The following is a 24,025-nucleotide window of genomic DNA, read 5'->3' as shown; positions in this document are numbered from 1 at the left end:
GAGCCATGCAAGTAATTAAAACTTATACTGAAACTACTAAAAGGTTTAAATCCTATCATTCTGAAAAACTCAGTTACCTAAAGTACATACAAAAGAATACAGCACAATAGAAATCCCTCGTAGCAGGAGCAGAGACAGTCGGAAAGAAGCTCCTGAACCAGAATGGAAGGAGATGCACTCTTAATGAGCAGCGCAGTCACGCTCTAGAAAAAGCTCCTTGCAACAGATAAAACAGAAAACCCACCCCACCAGCCTCTACCAGCAGCATCATATGCCAACAACAGTGCAAGAAAGATTGCCAGCAACTTCAACAGCTAATCTTGAAAAAACAAAGTCACAATCGTGAACACTTATCCTCAGCTCCTTTTTATACAGCAAAAAAAGCACATGCAAAGTTCTTCCCAAACAGAGAGGAACTAAAAAAACTAATGACAGTAACAGAACCGTTAGTGAACGTACATACAGATACAATCTCAAAGAACTCTAGTTGCTGCTAAGAAACTTTTCTTTCTTTGAGCACTTATCTATACATATTCACGTGTGACAGTGCCACACCACTTGCATGCCAAACCAAGGAGAACAAGTACAAAATGAGAGCATCATTCTTTATCTTGCCTCTGACAGCAAAACCATTACGTAAGCCTCAACAACAGAAATAACAAAACTTATGCCATTGTGGACAGATACTTCAGTGGATACTTATGCAACTGCTCTGATACTGAATCTTCTGAAATTCAGGCCCCTGCCTTCCTCCCTTCCCCCATTACAAATAAGTGTACCATTCTCTTGGCCTTTCCTAAGGGGGAAAATGAGCCTGACAAGTTGGTTCATCTCCTGCCAAGAGCTTGTCGTACCTACTCACTCTTGAAGAAGCCCACTATGGTATTTAGGAGCACACAAACAAGATGGCCAGTAAGAATATGCAGACAATCAATAGAAAACAGCAGTGAAAGAAAAGAAAAAAGCTTAAGTTCAGACCAATACCCATAACCCCAGGAATGGTGCATGTGCTTAAAATGATACAGAAGATCTCAACTCTACAGTACAAACTCGCTTTCACCATTAAAACTTTCTTTACAGCCGCTAACATTGCTATTGGGATGAAAAACAGACAAAACACTTCACACCTCCTAATCACTAAGTATGCTGCACAGTTCTCATCGGCTATGACAGCTAAGGAAAGGAACAAGCCAGAAATTGAGAAAAAAATCAAAAACCCCCAGTGCTGCTCAGAGTTTCAAAATAGTGGAAAGTTGATGTGGCTGGAAAGAAGCCAGTATTCCTAGATAACCACTACAGTAGAAGAATTCAAAATACTTTGGAAGGGTCCTAGTAACCAGGCTTAGATTCACAAAGAATCCAAAATCTGCTCGTGTCTTAAAGCAGCATCTTTCACAGAAGGTAAGAATAGGCAAGCACAGCCTAACAACAAAGAAAACAGCAGAACTAACCTGGTGAAAGACCCAAAATAGAGAACTGTGATGGTCTGCCCGAGTGCAAGAATGACTATATATATGGAATAAAATACAAATATTTATATATTTTTTTTTGGTAATAGCAACCAGGAAGATGATGAAGTGATGAAAATGGCTGAGAAAAAGAATCCCAGATGAAGAGGGGAGATGAGAAGAGACTATTCCAATAGGAAAACAAAGCTCGAAGAAGAGTATTTCCATCTATTATTCAAACAATCAAACACACACAAGCTTTTCTGCAAAAGGACAGCAAGAGTTTCTATCTAGGCACCATGGAGTTGTAACACTTGCATCTCATTCTCAAATGTGACTGTAGTTGTTGAGAGAAGTGACAGCAGCAGCAGCTAAGGTGAACTCAGCAGAAGTACCCTATGAGATTACAAAATGTTGTCACATCCTGAATGACTGATGCAGCTCTCTGATACAGCCTCGTGCAGATCTATCAGTAGGCTCTGATGTGGAGAAAGAGAATGTTATTTGAGTAATTTCTTCTGTCAGGCCTTGCTTGCCTGAATGAATGAATTTCTGATGTAACAGATAAAATTCACAGTTCTTTTTACTTTCAGGGTTCAAGATGACTCAAAATCCTTGTGATAGAATGGCCCCTGGAAAAGTACTGTAGTTGTAGGAACTATGCTTCGATGAGCTTCTCCCAGTGCCTGTATAGACCATCAACCTGGGGAATTAAATGCCCCTACAGAAGATGGTCAAATTAGCCCTCTGAACTTCAGGGAGACAGATGTTACTTACAAGGTTCTTTAGATAATTCACATATAGTACAAAGATGACAAACAAGAATGCAGTTTGGGAGATAGAAAATGATTTCATGTTTAGACATCCTGACTTCCTAGTTCAGCAATGTAGCTCAGAAATTCAGCTACCATGTATTTCTAGAGACACAGGGCTTCAAGCCACAGCAAATAGTGTATCTGCACCTCTCTTTGTCAAGCGCTGCAGGCACCTAAAGTGATCATCCAAAACAGGAAACAGATCTATCGCATGATGAGAATAGCTTGAAAGCACTTGCCAAGGTCTGATAAAAAAAAAAAAAAAAATCAAATTAGACTGGAAAGAAAAAAAAATGAGCACAGAGGAAATACAACGAAACCATTGGAGTCCCCACCATCTCTCCCCCCAAACACAGCAGAAACTAAGAATAATATTTTAAAAAGGACATGACGTAACAGTTTAGAGTATCAAAAAAAATCCCAAGAGATCCTTACAAAACATACTCCAGACTCAAGTAAGTACCTCAAAGGTGATACAGTAAATCTTGGGAGAGATGTGTCCCAAGTGCATCCTATGGATACGCCTTTGAATGAAACTGTTTCTTTTGAGACAAGTGTCTTGGACACAAGAGGTTTCTGTGGCTAAACACCACATGTAAAGCATAATCCATTAGCCAAAAATGAGCTTTTGTGTGCAGTTCCGTGACTAAAGGACCAGTCATATTCTTCTCTACAAAGTTGGAAAGTCAAGGACATGAACATCGTTACTGCATTTGCTGGACTTTCTGCTACAATGTATGCAGTCCAGCTCTCTCCTGGTGATCTAAATATTGCTTATCATTCATTTCAGCTAAGTCTTTTTCAGCATTCAAGGTGTCCAAAAATCCTTAATGCAATAATCTAAGATCACTGCCCTGAATCTAAGTATCTTATCTTGAGATGTCATTGCTTTGTGTTCCAAAAATGACTACCTGAAGTTCCCATTACAAATTTTATGACAACAAACCCCAGCAGAAATTTTCCGCAGACCACTACCAGTGCAGAGCCACCCTGAAGCTGTCACTCAAAGCCACTGGAAAGAAGGCATCTCAAATGCGAGTCAACTGAATCTCTGCAGAGAAACAAATCCAGGGTAATATGAAACACCTACATGCCAAGTAAGAACCAAATGATCAACTGTAACAAAAACTCAGATTTGTGATACTGTTAACTCATTCTGGGTCAAGACAACTGTCATGCATAGCGTACTTAAGAGTCTCACTTAATCCTGCAGAAGACAAGACATTATTAACTGTCTATAGCCAAAATTTGGCAAGAGTACTTCTAATTCGTTTACACAAAGACAAATTTGAATTAGCCAGCTGTGCAGATATAAACACTGGCACTCCAATCTCATTATGGTGTACCACATTAGCAGTATTCCAATATTTATGTTTGATGCTTCTGCTGAGGGTATTATCATTTACTATGAAAATGTGCTGGTTCTGATGCACAGAAAATCTCCTTATGAACACAGACACCTCCAGAACACCACTTTGTTTCACTGAAAGAAGCACAACTGTTCAGTGTGCTGTTCAGTGTGCTGTTCAGTGTGCTCTACTGTTGCAGCTTCTCAGGACTCTCTCCAAACCATGGCTAGACTGCTGAATTGTACAGAACCTGAAGTTTGTCATCTTCACCTTTATTTGTAGATATAATGAACTATAATGATCCAATCTGAAGGCAGTGATGAAACATGAATCAGTGTAGCCATAATCTACTTCTACAGGAAATGAGTTTCTCACAAAGCAAGTGGAGCAGGAATGCAATTTTTCACTACTTGCTCATTCAGATAGCAAAGGAGTCCCACAGGGCTAGAGGCTTCATATTGAACATTCTTGTCAGTGTCACTATTTTCTCAGAACCTTCAAATGAATAGTATCTCTCCTTGGTACTTACATCACTTGAGTTTTTCAAATTGCTCTTTAACTTCCTTAATAAGTCTTCAATTTCTATTAAGGCCACATTCTGATTTCCTGTGAAGAGTGCCAGTGGAAAATTAAATTTCCCCCATTATCTTCTATGGTAACAACTGATGGAAAACAAATCGAAAACTTCTTTACTCTTTTACCATGCTTTTAATTTTGAACTCCATGCAACTTAAATATTGCCACCACATCCGCTTGCTTCTACTATTTCCAGATGTATTTAAACTGTTTTTCTCTTATTATCTGACTTTCTTTCCTTTAGGAAGTTTCATTTTGGTGACGCTTCATGTTTTACCATAGTAACTCAACCATAAAAACAGTTATTTTACTCTATTTATCTCAGGGAGAGAGGAGGGTGAAGAAAAAAAAATAAAACCTTCCTTCAAATACAGCATTCTTTATTTACTTAGAAGCTTGTTAAAATGAGAAGCTATACGCCTAAGCCTGTTCCAATTCATTACTTTGGATCAACAGCTTCAGGATCACTCAGACAATGACCACATGTGCAGGAGTCACTGTTATTCAATTCAGTTCAGTCGTTCACACAGAAGCTGACCACTCCAGTGTCCGAACAAGCTAGCATCAGTTTGTCTGAAGTCAACAACAGCACCAGATTCTGTATTTCTTTTCATATTTTTACATACCTCATCCTTTGTTATTTTGCAACTTCTTTACTGATTTGCAAATTACATGTATCAGTGTAATTCTAGGGATATAATATACAGTCCATTTCACAGACAACATTTTTCCATTAAATCTTCTGATAACATAGGTAAAACCCAAAAAATAAAGTCAAAAAATACATCACTTAATATTACATTTTACTTCAAAAATGCGCTTGTTTTAAAGAGTTATTAACATCTACTACTGAAGAACAACTTTGCAAACACAAATCAAGACTAAATTACAACACTCCGCAACAAATACCCGAGAAACACTTGGATTAAAATATACCTCAAATGGCTTACAATCAATTCCTGTAGCAATTGTAGGTTAAAGATCTAGTTTCTGTATCACTATTTGAATTCTACTTACAACCTGAAAGGTGTATCCCATCCATGGGAGCTTTTATTTATTACGGTAATGTATTTGCACCTCCCTCTATTCCGAGGTACCATCTAATACTTTGTATTATACATCTCAGAAAATAATTTTAACTGTATTCCAAGTTTTTAAGTTTTCCAGACTGGTTTTCAGGGGTAGATTAAAGTAGATCATCATAAGCCAAGTTGACAAAGTCCTTGTCCCTGACTAACTTATTTTTTCTGAGTAAGAACACCACTTACAGAACTCTTTTTGATGGGCTTTTTTTTTTTTTTTCTGTGATTCCCTGTTTTGGCCACCCCATACTCTTTTAATCAATGCCTAATATTTCATATGGTGATAAAGATAAAAATGACCATCTTCTACTTTTTAACGTCCATCTTTATCTCAACGTAGTCATCATTCTTAAAGGCAGAGTGTAAATCTAAGCCTGCTTTTTCTTTCCTCCACTTTCCTTCACTTTTTCCACTTAATTTCTCAGCTATTCTGTCACCTATGGGTAATAAGCACTTTCTATGCTACCATGCAACACAACCAACACATCAATTTTAATCAGCCTTCCATAAACACAGAATGTATGCGAAGGTTTAAAAATATACATTGATTATATTTATCCCTTCATTTTATTTATTTTTTTTAAATATCTATCCTTCCCTTTTGGTTCACCTTTCCTATTGCCACAAATCTTTTTCCTATTGCTAACAAATCTTATTCACTTAATTCAAAATGTCTGGTCTAGATGACAGTCAATCTTTGTCGTTGTTTATCCATACTCTCTCCTGCTGTAATGAATAAAAGTAATTACTGGTTCTTGCCTCTCATATCAAGGACAGAAGAGTCTATGCTCTGAATGCATAGACAATGCATTAGTTCATAGCAAATTTAGTTCATAGCATCGTCTAAAATTAGGATCTCGTTCTGTTGTGTCACTGCTGCATCATACTCTGGTCCCACAAGTAAGAAGGCACTCTCTTCTGGGCACTTACAATGAAATCCATGTTTTGTAGCTTAGCCTTAAAAGAGAACTATACTTACTAGTTTTGCTTGCTGTGCATTCACTGGATCACCATACTGCAGTAACGCTTGAAACTGGTTATTCTTTGTGAATGTGATTATCTTCAATACAGCACCAAATTTAGAGAATATCTGTCAAAAACATCATAAAGTTTTACACACAAGTTCCTGCCAATCACAGCTCAAATTAAAGCAAAATTTGGCTTACCTGATGAAGCACATCCAGAGTTACGGGATAGTACATGTTGTCAATAATTATTCTAAGTACCGGACTCTGAGCTGGAGTCACTGCACTCTCACTCACAGTGGTCCCACTTATGGGAGCATTTGTTGCCTGCACGGCTGTCACTGCTTGAAGAACAGCTTGGGCCCGCTTGAAGACACAAAGCAACAGAAGACATTTAAAGAGATCTTATTTAATATTTCAACACAATAGCTAGAAATTAGTTAGTGATATTCATAATGGTTATCTTCAGAAAAATCAGAGCTACACACAGAACACAACAGAAGTGAAATGCAGTCCAACTTTGTGAAAAAAATGAAAACATCAATTAAGCCTTCAGACTGCATAAGTATTAATCTTCCCAGAAGCAAGCATATTGTTCTACCAATAAGGACAAAAAATAGAGGATTTTGTGTATGTCAAGACTCCTTCGAGACTCTTTTATAGAAAAAAGCCTACAGAAGCCAATTTCTGTAGTGTTTCCAGTATGTCTTACAGTTAACATTTCATTCCATTTTAATTACGTAGAAGGCTCTGAAAGAAAGGGATAATGCTAAACACTACCAAACTTCTCAGTTGTAACACAAGGAAATAATACACAGAACTGACAGTGCCAGAAAGTAGTATCCATAGAGGGGTAAACAACCTGGTGTCTGATATTCACACCCTTTACTAAGAAGAAAAAAAGAAATACTCTTCAACTGGGGCTGTATTTTGTGGTTTTCCCCCCCATCCCCCATTTGTTTTCTTTTGAAACAAGCAAGGTCTTAGAAATTCAGTTTAATGACAACATCGTAAAAACATACATCTACTACATTAAACTACTTCTACTGCCAGAACTGAAAGCATCAAAATATTTTTTTTCTGAGAAAGAAAAAGTAGAGGGAAAAAAGATTTCCAGGTAATACTTCCATTAGGGCAGTCTTATGAAGCAAAACAACACAGAACGAAGAGACAAAGCAATCATTCCAGGTAAAAATTATGACCGATCATAACCACCATATTAATGCATACGGCATATTTCAGTGGTATTAGAGCTACGACCAGTTCTGATGTCTCACAACTTACATGACACTCTCCAAAATGAAATGAATCAATAAGTAAAAAAAAGTTTAAAAACCAAACCTGATGAACACTTTAGGTAAATCTTGTTTTCTCAACTACATTTATCATTAATCAACCTAACTCTATAAAAATGCCTTTTGATAACAGTAAGCTCTTTTTGTTCAGAAAACTAGCAATATCTGCACCACCTTTATCTTTCCTTACAGAAAATGAATAATCAACCACCTTCTGGCTTATAGGACTCATGAAATGCTAGTTACAGAACACTTACTGCCATACTCTTTATAGTCTTTAGTTATGGTTAAAGGAAAGATCTGAAATCCTAGGAATATGAATGATAAAACTGGGCATCAAAGGGTATGGTGGCATAAAAGCCGCTGAAGAGTCACACTACATCCCACGTGCTGTGAAGGTGGTTCTGGGATGTACACAAACTACCATCACCATAGAAGACAGAACAATACTACAGAAAGCTTTTTAAGGCAATATACCCATCCAGGATAAACTGGCATGCAGACAGAATCCAGACACCATTCTTCTCCCCCCAAAATAAAGGTAACTATTTTCCTTTGTAACTAACATTTTGGAAAAAAAGAAAACCAATTTTTGAGTACCTCTGACAGACAAACTATCAAAAGTTTCTAAGGAACCAGAACATTGATGTGATCAACAAGAAAATCAATATTAATTGATCTGAACCAAGATGTCTTTAAAAATAATTTCAGAACAATCATTTTAAAGATAACAGCTACAACTTTACTATTTCCATACCTTATCTAAGACAGGACACCAGTAACAGAAAATGTAACTCTGTATTTGCACAATCTTTTGTAACATCAAGGGAATATGACAAATTAACCTTAAAGTAATTTTACTTGTGGTAAATGAATGTCTTTTTCCCTATAATTTGTAAGACAGGGTCATCACATTAGGAAAACCTATTTTGCAAAGGCATTATTTTTGCTAAATTTCCTGTCCTAATACACCCAGACATGATAGATCTATTTTAAAATAGGTTCTGCAGAAGCAAGAACTTGTTTTTCCCTCTACTATCAAGTACGTTTGTACATTAGCATGTTCTTCTTGAGGAACAGCAGATCATAAACTGATGTTACCAGTGCTACCAGAGCGATTATTCAGATCATTGAAACATAGGTATTAGTCATTATCACTATGGAAATTCAAAGAGGCATTAGCATCTCAGTTGCCAGAATTAAATAGTTATTTTTTGTTGTCCTACAGTTCCTAAACTAAGATGAGAACTTATTTTATATAAAAAAAATAAAGCTAAAGCATCTTCAGAATCTATTTTACATTAAGAAAACACATGAAGAAAAATTCATCCTAATGGAAAGTTTACACACAAAGCAGAATCCCCTTCAATATCACAAAATGGAACAACACAGGTAAAACAGCAGTGAATGTGGACAAAAGTAGATGGTTTAAATATATGCTACACAAGCCAAGACTACGCATCATGAATCATGTTCTACTGTCTGTATTTCTAATAGTGCAGAACAGTATACCTGGTTCAATGTGTTATCAGTCTTTAGTTCTTTATGATTGGAATACTGGATATAGATAGGTTGGTTACGAAGATGAGGTGTCACAGCAGAGTAGTAATTCACCATAGTGATAGCTGCTTCTTCTGTAGCAAGTTCCAAAAAAGCCTGTAATACCAAGACAAGTAAATTTCAGTATTTACAAAGTAGACAATCTTTATATTAAAAGCACAGAAAAACACAGCACTTAGAGGTTGGATAGAGTATTTTGCCAAGTATCAGTCTCCAGAAGATTATTTCATTCTCCACATGCCAACTTTATTTGCTAAGCTACTACATTCCAAAAATTCATCTGTGAAGATGCAGAACTGAGCATTTATTCTACAGCCATCTTTTCTACTTTATGTAGCTGCTAACCACCCCACACTCCCAAACAGAATTACAAGGCAGAGTAAGTTAATAATAATAAAAAAGAGGCGACAAATTACCTGATTTTTCCCTTTCAGCATCAGGATGTTGGTTACCTTACCAAAAGGTAAACCTAAAGCAATGACTTCTGTTTCTGTTACTTCCCCAGGCAATTTTCTGATATGAAGAACACGAGACGGAGCCCCATCCATTTTATCGTCACCTTTGAATTTCTTGTTGTCATTACCATTGGCTGAAAGACATATTCAGACTGTTTGAAGAGCTTACTGCTATTATTAGTGTTTTGTTAGAATGGTTTTCATTATAAACATGAGAATTTTAAAAGAGCCACCTCTTAGTCTCATCTAAATAAAAATCAAGGGTTTAGAACAAATTTTGAAGAGGCAACTGGAAGAACATGAAAAAGTGTTACGTGGTTCAAGTCTGTTCAAGACTAACTCAATAGCTCTGTGATAACATATTTTCTAAGCAAGATAAAAAACACAGCAAATCTTTTTTATCTCACTTTCAGTGAAGGGTATAATGCCATGTAGGAATACTAATAACTCCTCAGAAAGGCTTGAATAAAAACCATATGTAAAAAAAAAGATTACCTAGATTTTATTTTTTTTTTTGAAAGGAGAAAGATGTCAATGGAATAAAGTGACTAAAGATGCTCTTTAAGGAAAATTGTTTTTAAGGACTGTTTTCACTAAGTAACCAGACAAAGAAATGATAAAAGTTTCAAAGGAAATTTATTGATGATACAAATACAGGAAAAATCATTAAATGCTGAGAAGGATGACACTGGATAAAAGTGATGACACAGAGGACTGACATTACAGAAGTCTGATGAAATTTACATCCCCGTAGTTTAAGAGCCAAGTACAAGGTGACCATTATGAACTGTGGACAGAAAAGGGAAGATCAGCTATTAGAAACAATGCTACTAACTGGGAGGGAGGAGAATAAAAAGAAAAATATAGAATTTTCCTAGTAGAAACAAGGAAAAAATTGACATCATTGTAACAAGACATCAGGAAGATAAGTTTGCAATGTTGTCCAGAATTCTCGTAAAGATTTCAAAAAAAAAATAAAAAATAACTCAATCTGGAACATATGAAATAAAGAGCTAGTCAGCTGGATAGAAGTTGTGCATTGAAAAGCAGCCTACAAAAATACTATTTACTTCAGCTACAAGGTAATAAAACTACTGCCTATAAATATGTCACTGGAGCAAACATCAGAAAGGGTTAAAAGCTGTCTAAAGATACGTGGATATTAATGAATTAATGCTGGAAATCAGAATGCATTTAGATATGAGGAAAGCGTTCAGATTTCCTTTTTTATATTTCTGTCTATAAAACATGCAGCTGACAGTGAGATACCCCACCTCATTTTACCTTAGAAGAGCTGTCAAAAAAAACAAACAAACAAACAAAAAAATGTTATTAGTAGAAAAATTTATGTAATTATTCGGGTTCAAAACCATGGTTGATGGCAGATACCAATAAGGATTTAAAAAAATTATGAACAAAATTACTTTGATTTTATTTTCTAACTGAGGAAGTCAGAAGAAATAAGAGAGGGAGAAGGAGTGTCAATATTAACCATTTACATTAAATTCTCCAAAAGCCTTGGCCTTGTAAGAAACCTGAGGACAGGATTTTTCAAAGGGAAGAAAATAAATAAGTCCTCAATTATCACTCAGCTATAACTGAATATAATCCAGATTTTACATCCAGGAAAGTCACTTAGACCTAAACTGGTCACGTGCACAAAAATATTTCATTAATTCATGAGTGTACTGAGAATAGTAACTTTTGCTAAGAGTATGCCAAAATCATAATTAAGAATTTAAGCTTTTAATTCAGTTTGCCTAACCAAGCCAACTCACTGAAGATTCAAAACACGGAATGGAATGGACTCGTATTTTCACAAGTGTAGAGTGGATACTCTGGTTCTGGATCCAAACAGCCAGACCAGGTAACACATTTATCTAGCTTTTCACCAATTTTAGCGAAATTGGCAAACCCATTCTCTGACCAAAGCTATGAACTGTTGCCATTTTCAGTAATAGGGTCATTCTTCATACTTCCACTACAGGAAGTGCTGGAAAAAGAAACACCTCTATGTCACAAATTATTTCAATCACTCCCTTATATCTTTTTCTAATAGCTAAACTTCTTTCTAATTGGAACACTTCTCTTTCTACTTTAGCTTTCTTTTCTAATGCTTCTCTCAAATTACAATCTAGATTGATCTAAAACTAAAAACCAAAGTAGTCAGTATGCTTTAGAATCAGGTCATATATTTAGGAGATAAAATAATACTCTAAAACTGAGCTTTTAAAAAGTTATTTCACAGCTGAACACTTTCTAAGCCTTTTCCAACTTATTCTAGGGAATAACGAAATCCCTGTGATGTTGCAACTGGTGAAAATTCAGCCAGTAGCATGCAAGCAACAACACTAGGAGAGGATGAATCCATGCAACAGTTTATATTTTGTTTTGCTGTACTGCCAAACCTCATGACTATCACTTATTTTCTTGAGTGTGGAGTTTCATGAAATCAAATATAAATAAAATATTCACTCCCAGCTTTTTGAAGTCTTCCCTCATCTCCCAATACACAGGATAAGGAATAAAAAGAAAAAAGTTAAATTCTAGATCAATGTTTTAGTCAGGCTTTAGAAAGATCTCCATCAAAAATTAAAATGCTCAAAACCAACTATTCCTATTCAGTATCTAGGAATTACTTTCACCTAGAATTAAAAAAAAAAAAAAAGATCTAGGCAATATTCGCCTGTTAACTGTGTGATCTCATTTTTTCTTCACAGAAGAGAAGGACAAACTTAGAGGGAACACAGAAGAGTAAAATTTCAGAAGTGCACACTGAGCTAGGATTTGAAGTCCATTTTTAGTCTGTACAAGGCTCTAACCTGTATCAGGTTTTGAAAGTGTGGGGAGACTCATCTTTCAGGTAGCCAGATTCCTGTCTTTCAAACTGAGACGGGGCACAATACAGCACGTTATCCTAAAAAAACACTGGCAGACAGAGTTTATGAAGTACTTTCGTTTTTTTACCTGACGCTCATTACACAATAGCCTTGCCTAGGTCTTAATTTACGTTCTGCAGAAAGCTAGAAGAAACCACCGTGAGACATTAAGCCTGCCACTCTCTACAGTCAATGTATTACAAACTTGTAAAGAATAGAAGAGTTGCAGTGATAGTGAAAGTGTATTTCCAGTGCCTTTTTATTCTTAAACTTCTAAGTAATCTGAACTCATTACAAGTTTCAAGAATTAAATGTGGGAATAATAACAACAAGAAACGAAAACACAGAACTCTGACATATTTTTTTTTTCACAGAATAAGTTCCAAGATTGTTTTCAGTTGATTTTCTCTTTTTTTCTTTCCCCCTTAAAACTAAGGCCTATATTAGGTTTACCTGAATCCTAATCCAAATGTTAGTATTAAAAAAGGATCATAGTCTAGTATATAACCACTCACACACACAGATCTGTGAGGAATTGCATCTCCAGTTCCTTTAGTAATTTCTGTAATATCTGACTACCTTACTTTGCCATCTATAAGCCTTTCTATCTGATTTTCTTCATTTTATAGTTTTTCAACTTTTACAGTTCTTTAAACCTACCGCAGCAAAATAAAAATATTGTACTACATAATATCTCTTCCTAAAGAGTAGCCTAGAGCCCAAATGTGATTCAAATATCTCATGTAAGTTTATTTTTTAAACTATCTACATCAAACACTTACTAATAAAAATAAAAGAGGCAAACCAGAAAGTGCTTGTGATATAGCATTTAATATAGAAGGTAAATAAATATAATAAAATAATACACAAAAATATACAGAATTATGCACTGAAAAATGCAAGACAAAACTTGGGTGGTCATTTAAGGCCTGCTGTCAACAACTATTTCCAGTGCTGCGTAAAATGCCCAAAGAAAGCTTTCAGCAGTGGGGCAAGTAAGCCCAACAAAGCTGTTTGGAAGGTACACTCTTCCCAGTAAGTAGCAGAGTGAAAGGTGAACCGACAACATTCACAAAACGAAGTCACGAAATTTACCCCAAAACATGTAAGACCAGATTTTAAGACAGAAGAAATTAACACAGCAGTAGCTATCACTGCTTTTCTTGAATGAAGCACAGCACACTTTTTACATTTCTGTTTATCCAGCCAGCACAGCCTAGCACTAACTTACTATTTCAATAATGGCAGTAATAAAGTGTCAGATATTAAACATGCATGCACATATATGTGAATTTTCAAAGTATTTGTCAAGCAAATGAAATCAGTTTTTAAGACAATTAGTAAAGTTTTTGGCACCATATAACATATCTCCCCCTAACTTTATGTAGTCTTTTATTTGCCATTTTAAATGATACTTCTCAGCTGGAGATGCATCATTACACTGCGCTCAGGAACAGAAAGCCACGGTGTTTAAAAATGGGAACACAACCTGTTCTGAGTCACTGAAAGGTAAGTTCAGCTACAGTTAAAGCACCAACTATATTCTCTAACAAAAAAGAACAAGGCACTAAGAATAACATTGCCTTGTGTCAGAAACAGACTACAGCAATGAGCAACCTGAAAGATCTTTCTAGAAAAGGACAAAATTGCAGAAAACTGGGGAGGGTAAGGGAATGTTGGAAGGGGAAATCTCACATGACAACTAATAACTACTGCTGAGAAGCTAACTGCTATTGAATTGGAAGCTCATTGGCAAGGACCTATTTCATCACATAGTTTGGCTTTCACCAGACTTAGGAAGCCTGATCAATGCAAACTCCTTTCCCCCGCAGTTTTTAGCTATAAAGATGCACTGGAGCATAACGCTGCAAAGTCTACAGTGGGGAAGAGCAATAAGTGAGAACACTATGACTAAAACACAGTATTCAGTGTTAGCCCATTTCCAATCAAGTCACTGCCTTAAACATATAGCAAAGAGAAGTCCCACGGCTCTGTGGTGATAAAGCATTCAATTAAACAGAAATCTAACCCTGAATATTTATTATGTTCTGTGATTCTGAATTGAATAATTTTTATTTATTTTCCTGTAACAGCTACTGCACTGATGCAGGCCCTCTTTGGTTCTCCAGCAAGGAGAGGAAAAAAATGCAGTTTCCTGGTGACATCGGTTGTCTAATTCTAAACAAAATCTTGTGTCTACAAACAGCATTCAAAAGCATTATTCTCCCATCTAAGTAGGATCCTGCAGTCTAAACGTAATCAACATCCAAGCCACACCCCTACTGCACAGAAACCCAAGGCACTGAAATTGAATGCATTAGAGTCAAAGCCTATAAACGGGCATTGTCTAAGCAATCTGGATTCCCTGATGTTTTTAGTTAGAAACTCCTACCTTATTAAACAAAGGAAGGAAAACCTGAGCAACAAAATGAAATATAACATACACAAAGCATATGGTAAATCTGTGGCATTCTACCTATAAAAACCTCAATGCTCACAGGTAGATTTTGCAGAAAAACAGATCCTAAAGTTCAGAGTAGCTCCTAGACAACAGTAAATAACATACTACCTGCTGATAAAGATTTTAGAAAACATTAAAATAGAAGATTTCATCCTCAGAAGTTCTTCTTTGCACACCTCCCCACCACTTAAGATATAATATAGCCTCAAGTGTTCTGAGGCCAAAACACACAAGTTAAATATTTATAGTTTTACTTTCATATATAAACCCTTTATTTTAAGATGTATAATTTTCCTTCACAGTAACTGCAATGAACATGTTCTCTATAAATTAAGAGCTACTGCAGTAGATACTCTTCTTCCTCATGCACTTTCCACACACACACAAAAAAACTTTTATTTACACCATCTCTTGATACAGAAATGCAACTATGTGGGTATTGGCAAAGATTCTGCATACCAAAAAATTTTTTTTCATCTGTTACTTCTTTAAAAGAAGGAGAAAAAAGGTCAAATTTCATCACAAGACACTAACTATAAATTGCTCTATACCTGCAATAGCAAAAATTGATAACCGCCATTTCTGCAGAAGTTAATCTCTGTATCACAATGGTCAGTACACCCCACCAAACAACTACAAAAGAAATGCAAGGTTACGCATTCCTGAAACACTTATTTCATCCTTCACTACCATCACTTCATTCAGTACAAACAAGAGGCTCGCTAACAGTTTTATTAATTGCTGTTGCTAATATCAAACGTATTTCTTGTTTCACCTAACCAAATAGTTAACAAGTAGAGAGAGCATCAGGCATATATCCACACAGGGAATATTTGTCCAAGTAAAAGGCAACAGAATTAAGAAAATACCTAGTTTAAAATTGTGGATTCTGACCAGACAGGAACATTAAATATAGCAGTAGTTACTGAAAACAATCACCTGCCTCTAAAACAACCGGCTAAGGAAATCACAGAAAACCACAAACTGTGAGGGTGTAAGACAAAGACACATCTGTGGTTTCAGCTGAGATTTTCTTAAGCATATGTGCCTGGCCTGACATCATAGATAAAAGGTAGGAAGAAAAGACCTTCAGTTTGATCCAGTGAGAGACACTGGCACAAGGGCCAGCAGGTTCCTAAAACAAGGAAAATTGAGGTGCTTTGTATTTTTCATAAAGACATCTTGGAGTTCAACCTAAAGAAAAAATCTGGAATTTAGAACGTTGGAAATAGAGGAAAAAAGTACTCAAGGTAAAAATCATGAAGAACGTGGAATTCTCTTAAGTTTCCATTTTTTAATTCTTAAATTACAAGTTACATGTTCAATGCCAACTTGACATTTTTATTGTTGTTGTTTTGAGGATTTTTAGGGAGAGAGAAGCACATTCTGTAAGATTTTGTACTTCAAAGCATGTTATACCCCATTATCGTTGTCTTGCTGGGGCACCGCTATGCTGCGGAGTTCTTACCTCTTGAACGACAGCATTCATCAGTAAGAATAGTTGGATCATTACTCTGGACACAGGCCACATGCAAAGGAAAGTCTTGACCAAAGAGCAATAAAACTTTATTATACTACTCCTGATGGAATATTGCCCATCAGGAATTTGAACTCAAATAACTAACTATGATCAGGCAGATTAAAAGATTAACTATACTGCTTTTAATTAGAACTAGCACATTTGCACGCAGGCTGCAACTGTTTCAAACCACACTAATTAACTTTTCTAACTATATTACAGTTATCATATAGTATAATGACTACTCAAGGTTGCATACCGCAGTCCACAACTAATGCACTGAATTTTGGCCCTTAAAATATGTAAAAAAAAAAAAATACTACAGCTAGAGTGTAGTTAACAAATAGAAAAAAATGAATTGTGGCATAGTGATGTAGACAGAAATTAATTAACAATAATGGCCACATTTTATTTCTCCCATCCTCAAAGATGTTTTTGTTGTCCTGGTTTCAGTTAGGAGAGAGTTAATTTTCCTCCTAGTAGCTGGTAGGGTGCTGTGTTTTGGTTTAGGATGAGAGGAGTGCTGATAACATGCTGATGTTTTTATTGCTGCAGAGCAGTGCTTACACCAAGCCAAGGACATTTCAGCTTCTCACTCTGTCCTGCCAGCGGGCAGGCTGGGGGTGCAACAGGAGCTGGGAGGGCTGACCCAGGACAGCTGACCCAAACTGGCCAAAGGGGTATTCCATCCCATCTGGGGTGATGCTCAACAATAGATAGGGGTGGCTAGCCGGGGTGGGAGGGCTGGACTGCTCGGGGTTAGGCTGGGGGTCAGCAGGTGGTGAGCAACTGGATTGTGCATCACTTGTTTTGTGAACATTATTAGTAGTAGTACTACTAGCAACATTATTGTTATTATTGTTATTATTATTACTAATGTTATTATTATTTTCCTGTCTTAATAAACTATCTTTATCTTAACTCACAGGCTTCATTTTCCCATTTCTCTCCCCCATCCCAGAGAGGGAGAGAGGAGGGTGAACGAATGGCTGTGTGGTGTTTAGCTGCCAGCCAGGTTAAACCACAACAGCATGGTTGGTCATATGGTTTTACCGTTTTTGCTTTGTCTTCAAATTTCTTAATTTACAAAAAGAAAATGTTCAAACATTCAGAGCATTAAAATTCAGTTTATCCACATGCAAATGCCCACCTGAGTCTGTAGAAAAATGTAAATTATAGTCTGTTAATATGTTATGATACTTTTCAATCATCTGTTGTACTTCTTCAAATCTTTCCAATTACTATTAATTGTAATCAATTTGCAAACTTCAGAAGTAAATTACCTATGCTAAGGCATCATTAATGTTAACTAATAACCAATTTCACTTAATGTGCTATCAAAAACAGCACATGTATGTTTATACCATAAGTTAAACGGGGCACTTGAAACATGATTATTAGCTTGCATGCCTCAGTGCCAAGTATTCTGTTAATACAATGAATTACCTGTCAAAGTCACCACCAACTTTCCCTGCTAATGAAGTAAAAACAAGATCAAGATTAATAGTATCATTTAAAGCTCCAGGAGTTTAGTGAGCTCAGCTGCAAAATGATTTTTGAAATGCTTTGACTGATTGAGTTAAAATGCACAAATGTAAACAATAAAAGCTATGACAACTATAGGAAAAAGTCTGCCATTTTTTTCTGCTTCAATCCTTTGTCTTTGATAAGCCAACTTCCATAAGTTTCACCAACTTTCACTTTTTATCTAAATCCCTTTAATTTTTTTTTTGTTTGTGGATTCTCTAGCAACACAGTTCATGGCATAAGCACCTTCATGCACAGAGCTGTTCCTAAAATTTCCATCAAGCAGCCCTTTACCTCAAGCAAGGTTGAAATAAAAATAACCCATCATAGAAGACCCTTTCTAGTTCAACAAGAAAAGAGATTTTTTATTATTATTTTCTTAGATTTAAATTTGAAGAATACAGAGTTAATAGTCAATTTTATTTTTTTTTTAATGTAACTTGGCTTCAGCTCTTGTTTGTCAGAATCCTGCTATCAAATCATGTCTCTGTTTATCTAGACTGCCCTTTGAGTCACTGGCTGCTGTGCATAAACATGAAAAAACGAATTCACAGTTCCTATGAAAAGGTTATGCCCTCCAAAAATATGAGAGCCAAGCATGGTTATGGTAGAGAACAAAAACGGACTCCAAGAACATTTTCAGAAAAGATAAAGGAAAATGCTTAGAGTAGCGCAAGGCCTGTGGTTCTGACAACACACCTTCAAGACTACGTCACCTCATGCTAGAGGAAAAAAACCTTAGGTATCTGCTGACCCAAAACCTTGCATAAATCTTTCCTTGCAACAAATTATGATCTAAGAGATGGGATTCTACCATAAAATGTTTAAAGAATTTTCTTTCTTATTGCTCATTAAAAGTTTTAGCAGAAGTAGTTTAAGTCTTGTGTAATTAATAGACATGTTTAACTTAAATGAAATTCCTTAAGGATAAAGACAGCAATAACAGGAGATGCAAGGGTTCAGAAGTAAGGGTAAGAAAACAACAGTCATCCTCAAATATCCAGGTCTAAATTTCTTTTGAGGCAGTTCTTTTACTAAAGATACAGAAAGTACTTAAGATAGTAACCTGACTTGTACTAAACTTTAATGTAGCATACTGCCAATTTTCTTATACCTATATAGTCTTGGAAGATGGATACTGCTGACAAAGCCGTTTAGAAATCGTTCAAGGAACAAACCTTGTATTTTGATCAATTTCTTTTAAAAGTCCAACATGATGACATTTTGCTTAATTCTGTATTTTTATCAAACTACCAGTGGTGTAAATAATCAGCAAGAATGCAAATCAAATGTTTGTCCAAAATTTTTGCACATTTCTTTGACAAGAAACTGGGGACAGTTTCATATCTAAAGCTCTCCAAAGGAGAAAGAAAGTATGCAACTTTTGTGCCTTTAAAAAAGAATTAGCACAAGAGTGTTCTTAAAAGCATTAAACTACCTGAAAGATTTGAATACCAAACCCAGAAATAAGCAAAATACACTACCCTCACAGAACAGTTACTATGTTAAAAAGGTAAGATGATCATTTTAAAAACTTCAGGTTTAACCTTACCCCTAAAAACAAAATCCTTAAAGACACACACAGCCCACAGTTCTATGGAAAACATCAACTTGCATGAAGAGGTCTTTTTTTTAAAAAAATAAAGAATTTTTTTAAAACAGACTTCCTCAGGCAATTTTTATTTTATTTTATTTTATTTTTTAAGATACTTCTATAGCACAGACTTGAAAAAAATGAGGGAATCAAGTTTTTTTCTAAGTTTAGGCCCACTAGGGCGCTGCTGGTGGCAAATGTGTTTTTTGGATTGCGTACTTTTCCATTATGGCTCAGAATATTATACAGACAAATTGCCTCATTTTTCTGTTCACCTAGGTATCTGTTCAGAAATTATAATGGGATCATATGTTGAAAATATCAAGGACAAAACCAGTTTAGTTTTCTATGTATTAAATAATGGCCAGGTCTGATAAAATTGTGACACCAAACTCCAAGAACAGAAAGTAGTTTTAAATGGTACAGAATTAGCCAGTTTTCACAAAATGATTAAGCTCTTCATAAAGGAATCAACGACTACAGATTCTCTGAACAGACCCTAGAAAATCTACAAGGGCTGAGCTACAGCTAAAAACCCTCTTCTTAGGAGTTTTAAAATTCTTCTACAGGAAAAAAAAAAATCTAACAGCACTGAAACAAAAGCAGCACTTAAGCAAAAGGAGGACATTAATTTGAACAAAAAATACATCAACTTATTTGGCTTCAGGAGACAGGTACAGAAAAATTAATATACCAGTTTCCATTTCAGGCCTAATTACTTCTGCATCTACAGTTCAAAATTGTAAAGGAAACCTGTGAAAGTTTGAAAAAGTACTTCCAGGCTTCTGATAAACAAGACAGATACATGCTCATATATTCAGAACCGAATTTAGAACTGCACTGTTGAATTAGCCTACTCTACAGGTTTCAAATTCCATTTAAAGACAGGCAGGCAGTAGAGAAATTTGAACACAATCCCAATAAACTGCTTAAAAACAAAACAAACAAAAAGCCTCAAATGAAACTAACCCCTTCCCACTGACATCTGTAGGAAATGGCATTCAGACTTGGGTATTTTGTTTGTTTGGCGTTATTTTTCCACACCAACCTCCTTTATATATTACACAATATGAAAACTGCAACAGGCAACCACCCTGATACTACAGGATCATATCTCAGGCCACTGCTGTTTGTTAACAAGATCTTTCCTCTGAAACCATGTACAGTTCTGGATGCCTACAAACGTATGAAGAGGTCTCCCTTGTATAAAAAAAAAAAAAAACATAAGGATCAATTCATCTGAAAACTGCCTCCCAAATCTTTAGTGGTTGGTGGTGGAAGAATTTGCATGTGTTAAATAGGAGCTCCTCAGTATACATAATGGACTCTTCTATTTGAAGAGCTTTAAACAGAAATCTCATTTTTCTCAAAAAGTTTCAAGACTTCTTAGAAAAGCTTCTGTAACTTTTCTTCTGAGAACTCAAGCCTATAATAGTGTTTTTTTTCCTCCCCTTTTAGCTTTTTCTCTTTGATAAAGTAACTTCCATTTAGTTTTCCTGAAGTAAGATTTTCTCTGAAAATATATGGAAAATTCCAAAACGCTCAGGAAAAACTGGTTTGTCCTGGTAACAGTGACACCCTGTCCAAAGCTCAATGCCCAGCCTCCCCCCCAACTCAAACTACTTAAATGAGAAACTACAACTAAAAGGAAAGTATACTGCTGAAGCAGTACTATCTTGGACTGCATAGGACATCAAGAAAATGAAAAGATGCATCTCTTTCAGAACCAGAAGAAAGCAAGAAAAGTGGAGAGAGATAAATGATTGTTCCAGGGGTTCTAAAATGGCTACAAGTACACTACACTTATTTCTGATCTATGCTAAAGTCTCATCTCTAGTTAGGTAGCAGTCAACAGAGATAGTACTACTCTCTTCTGCCGCCCCACCCTGCGACTGCACAGCTGCATGCCTAGGCCGGATGCTGGAAAGCTGCCCTTCTCCATGGCACAGTTCAGTGCTGTGTTAGCTCACCTTGCAGTGTATGAATACCCCAATATTGTGTTGAGCAGAAACATGACCAGTTGTGCGTTTTTTCCTGCTTGTGCTAGGGATATAGGAAGAAAAAGCACAGAACTGCCCGCTCTGGCAATGGCTGCCATCACAGCACAGCAAGTGTAAAACGAAACTGCATCGTGAAGCTTGGTCTTCTACTGCTAGATTAAAAGGAAAGGAAAAGATCTGCTACTAATATGAGTAGCTGGACTACTCAACACAATGTAAGTGGGGGGAATATATCAGGCACATTAGAACAGTGAATCAGGCAACTATTTGGGAGGCCCACCAACACTGATACCAGAAACTATTTTGTCTACATCTCTGAGGAAAAGTGAAAAATACACGTGTTCTTGGGGAAAAAGAGAAAGGAGAGAAAAAGCACAACTCTGTGGTGAGCCCCTCTGACAGAACTCAGTGCAAGTTCAACACTCAAGAGCATATACTGCAATGAAAGATATTTTATTATGTGCCAATTCACGAAATAATTCTATCTACTAACACCATAAATGTGACTAAAAAATATCTACACTCACTTTGCACTGACGTTCTGAGATTGTAACGCTGTCATCTCAGACTGCAGTAGCAAAGTGAAGTTTACTGCTTTAGCAGTCTACATGGGACCAGACCATGTTCTGGTTCCCTGAAGCCATACTCTATTACAGATTATGGGGCAGCATTCTTCTCCGTAATACTCAGACTCACAGATGGCCATGTGTGAAAAAGCAGATGTCACAGAGGAGTTGTTAGCTGTTTACCTTTAGTTGGTAGCTCTTATTCCTTACTTTGAAGGCAGCAGTACAAGACAGGTGTAATTTTTCATCCTGTTACCCACCAACAATTTGCTGTACAGACATCTGGAAGTTGCTTTTTGTTTTACAGGATTATTATTCTCAGATACCTGAGGTTTGTGAGTACAAGGTCACTACAGTGTGATGCATGCCAACAGTTTATCCCTCTATAGCACAATGGAATCTTGTTTCAGTGTTCTCCCCTTGTAAATAGGAAATGAGTCCAAGTATAAATGATAGATTTCTCCTTTGAAAGGGCATCACTTACCAGTAACTACCATGCTGCTCATGTTAGAGTTCGGGCTATTGAGTACACTGCCTGAAAGAAGTTCGTCAGATCCTCTCTAAAAAGAAAGAGACAGTAAGAGATTTTTTTTCCTCTATTTTGTGATTTTTAAAGATGATATTAAAAATGTCAGTTTGACAGGGAAAACCTTTAGAAGAACTTAAGCAAGCATAACCAAACCTATTCAGATTTGGCACACTTTGTCTTTTCAGATAAGTGTAACAACTTGAAATCTACGTAAAGCAGTATATTTACATGGCAATCTTTGCAATGAGAGCAGCTGAAGCAGTTGTTTCACCCACCACTGAAATACAGCCACCTTGAGAAGTGCTGAGCAGTAACTTTGTTCAGCATTTCAAATTAAAATATTGTAATTGTTTACTGTATTCCCATAATATACTTAATATTTTGATATTTTGTACGTAAAATTAAAATATTATATCCAAGTGAAACTACAAGGAAAATATATAGACAGAAATATTGAGTTTAGCCCAATTCTAACACCCCTATTTGAAAAAAGACTTGTCTTCAGAGGATATTATTGCTTTTCAGTCTGTGGACATCCATTTGTCCTGCAAAACACAGCTCAGAGCAGGGACTTGCATCTTCACTGTAATTCTTAAAACATGACAAATACAAAGTAAACAGTCTTTTTGAAGACTATTCGGAAGAAGGCTGAAAAAAAAAATCAGAGTAGCATTTAAACTGAAAACTTAAAAGATAATCTCTCAAATTATATTCAAGATGAGCACTTGACACAGATGAAGAGGCTTTTGCTTCTTTTCCTTCCTATTGTTTTCCCTCCTTTTTCTTCTTTCCCCACTCCAAAAAGTCTCCAACTCTTGAAAAGCCCTTATAATATTTCTCTTTGTTCACTTAAGGAAGCAAAAACTTTCTAAAAGGGAATTGACCAGACATCCTTTAAACATGTTTTTTAATTAGATCTTTCCCTACTTCAAGAGTGTTTCCCCAGCAGCCTCAACACTAAACCAGATAACAACTAAAATGGAAAAGAGGAAAGAAGTCAGTTACAGCCCATCTTCTTTATAAAGTAAAAGCTTTTCAATCTGTTATGGACACTATGATAGAGTCTCCAGGGTAGTCTGTGAAACATCTTACACGGTACCTCAAAACTACTTGCTAAATTAAGCTGAGGATATCACCTTCCATTGCAGCATGGCTGCAAGAAGCATAAAAGCAAACCTTCAACACTGCATCACAGCTCACTGTATGCATATAGACAAAAAGTGACACGTTAAAGTTTGTTTAATCCATACCTGATATCCAGAAGTTCTTAAAAATAGTACATATGCGTATGCACAGCACCATTAAAGTCTACTTAGCTTTCAATGTCAGGTCTGAAGAAACTTTATACAGTTTAAGGAATACTCTTAGCAACCAACAAAGCCGCGCCCATCAAATCAACAACAGA

At 36.1% G+C, this 24,025-nt stretch overlaps 1 protein-coding gene across 6 annotated transcripts in view; it reads right to left on the bottom strand.

The window, feature by feature from the left end:
• PTBP2 (polypyrimidine tract binding protein 2) overlaps nt 1-24,025 on the bottom strand; it is a 51,294-nt gene that overhangs the window by 14,941 nt on the left and 12,328 nt on the right. For 5 of the 6 annotated variants that reach the window (XM_027462692.3, XM_027462693.3, XM_027462694.3 and 2 more), the window contains 5 exons: nt 22,576-22,651; nt 9,507-9,679; nt 9,043-9,186; nt 6,437-6,601; nt 6,250-6,360 (listed from right to left, as the gene is read on the bottom strand). In XM_027462692.3, the coding sequence (XP_027318493.1) occupies nt 6,250-6,360; nt 6,437-6,601; nt 9,043-9,186; nt 9,507-9,679; nt 22,576-22,651 (669 nt within the window). The remainder of the gene's footprint in view (nt 1-6,249; nt 6,361-6,436; nt 6,602-9,042; nt 9,187-9,506; nt 9,680-22,575; nt 22,652-24,025) is intronic. The other variant, XM_027462696.3, reaches the window with a different exon arrangement.

Source organism: Anas platyrhynchos, chromosome 8 (assembly GCF_047663525.1).
Source record: "Anas platyrhynchos isolate ZD024472 breed Pekin duck chromosome 8, IASCAAS_PekinDuck_T2T, whole genome shotgun sequence".
Classification (NCBI taxonomy): Eukaryota; Metazoa; Chordata; class Aves; order Anseriformes; family Anatidae; genus Anas; species Anas platyrhynchos.
The sequence above is the reverse complement of the archived record's forward strand: the minus strand, read 5'-3'. Positions and strand labels throughout refer to the sequence as shown.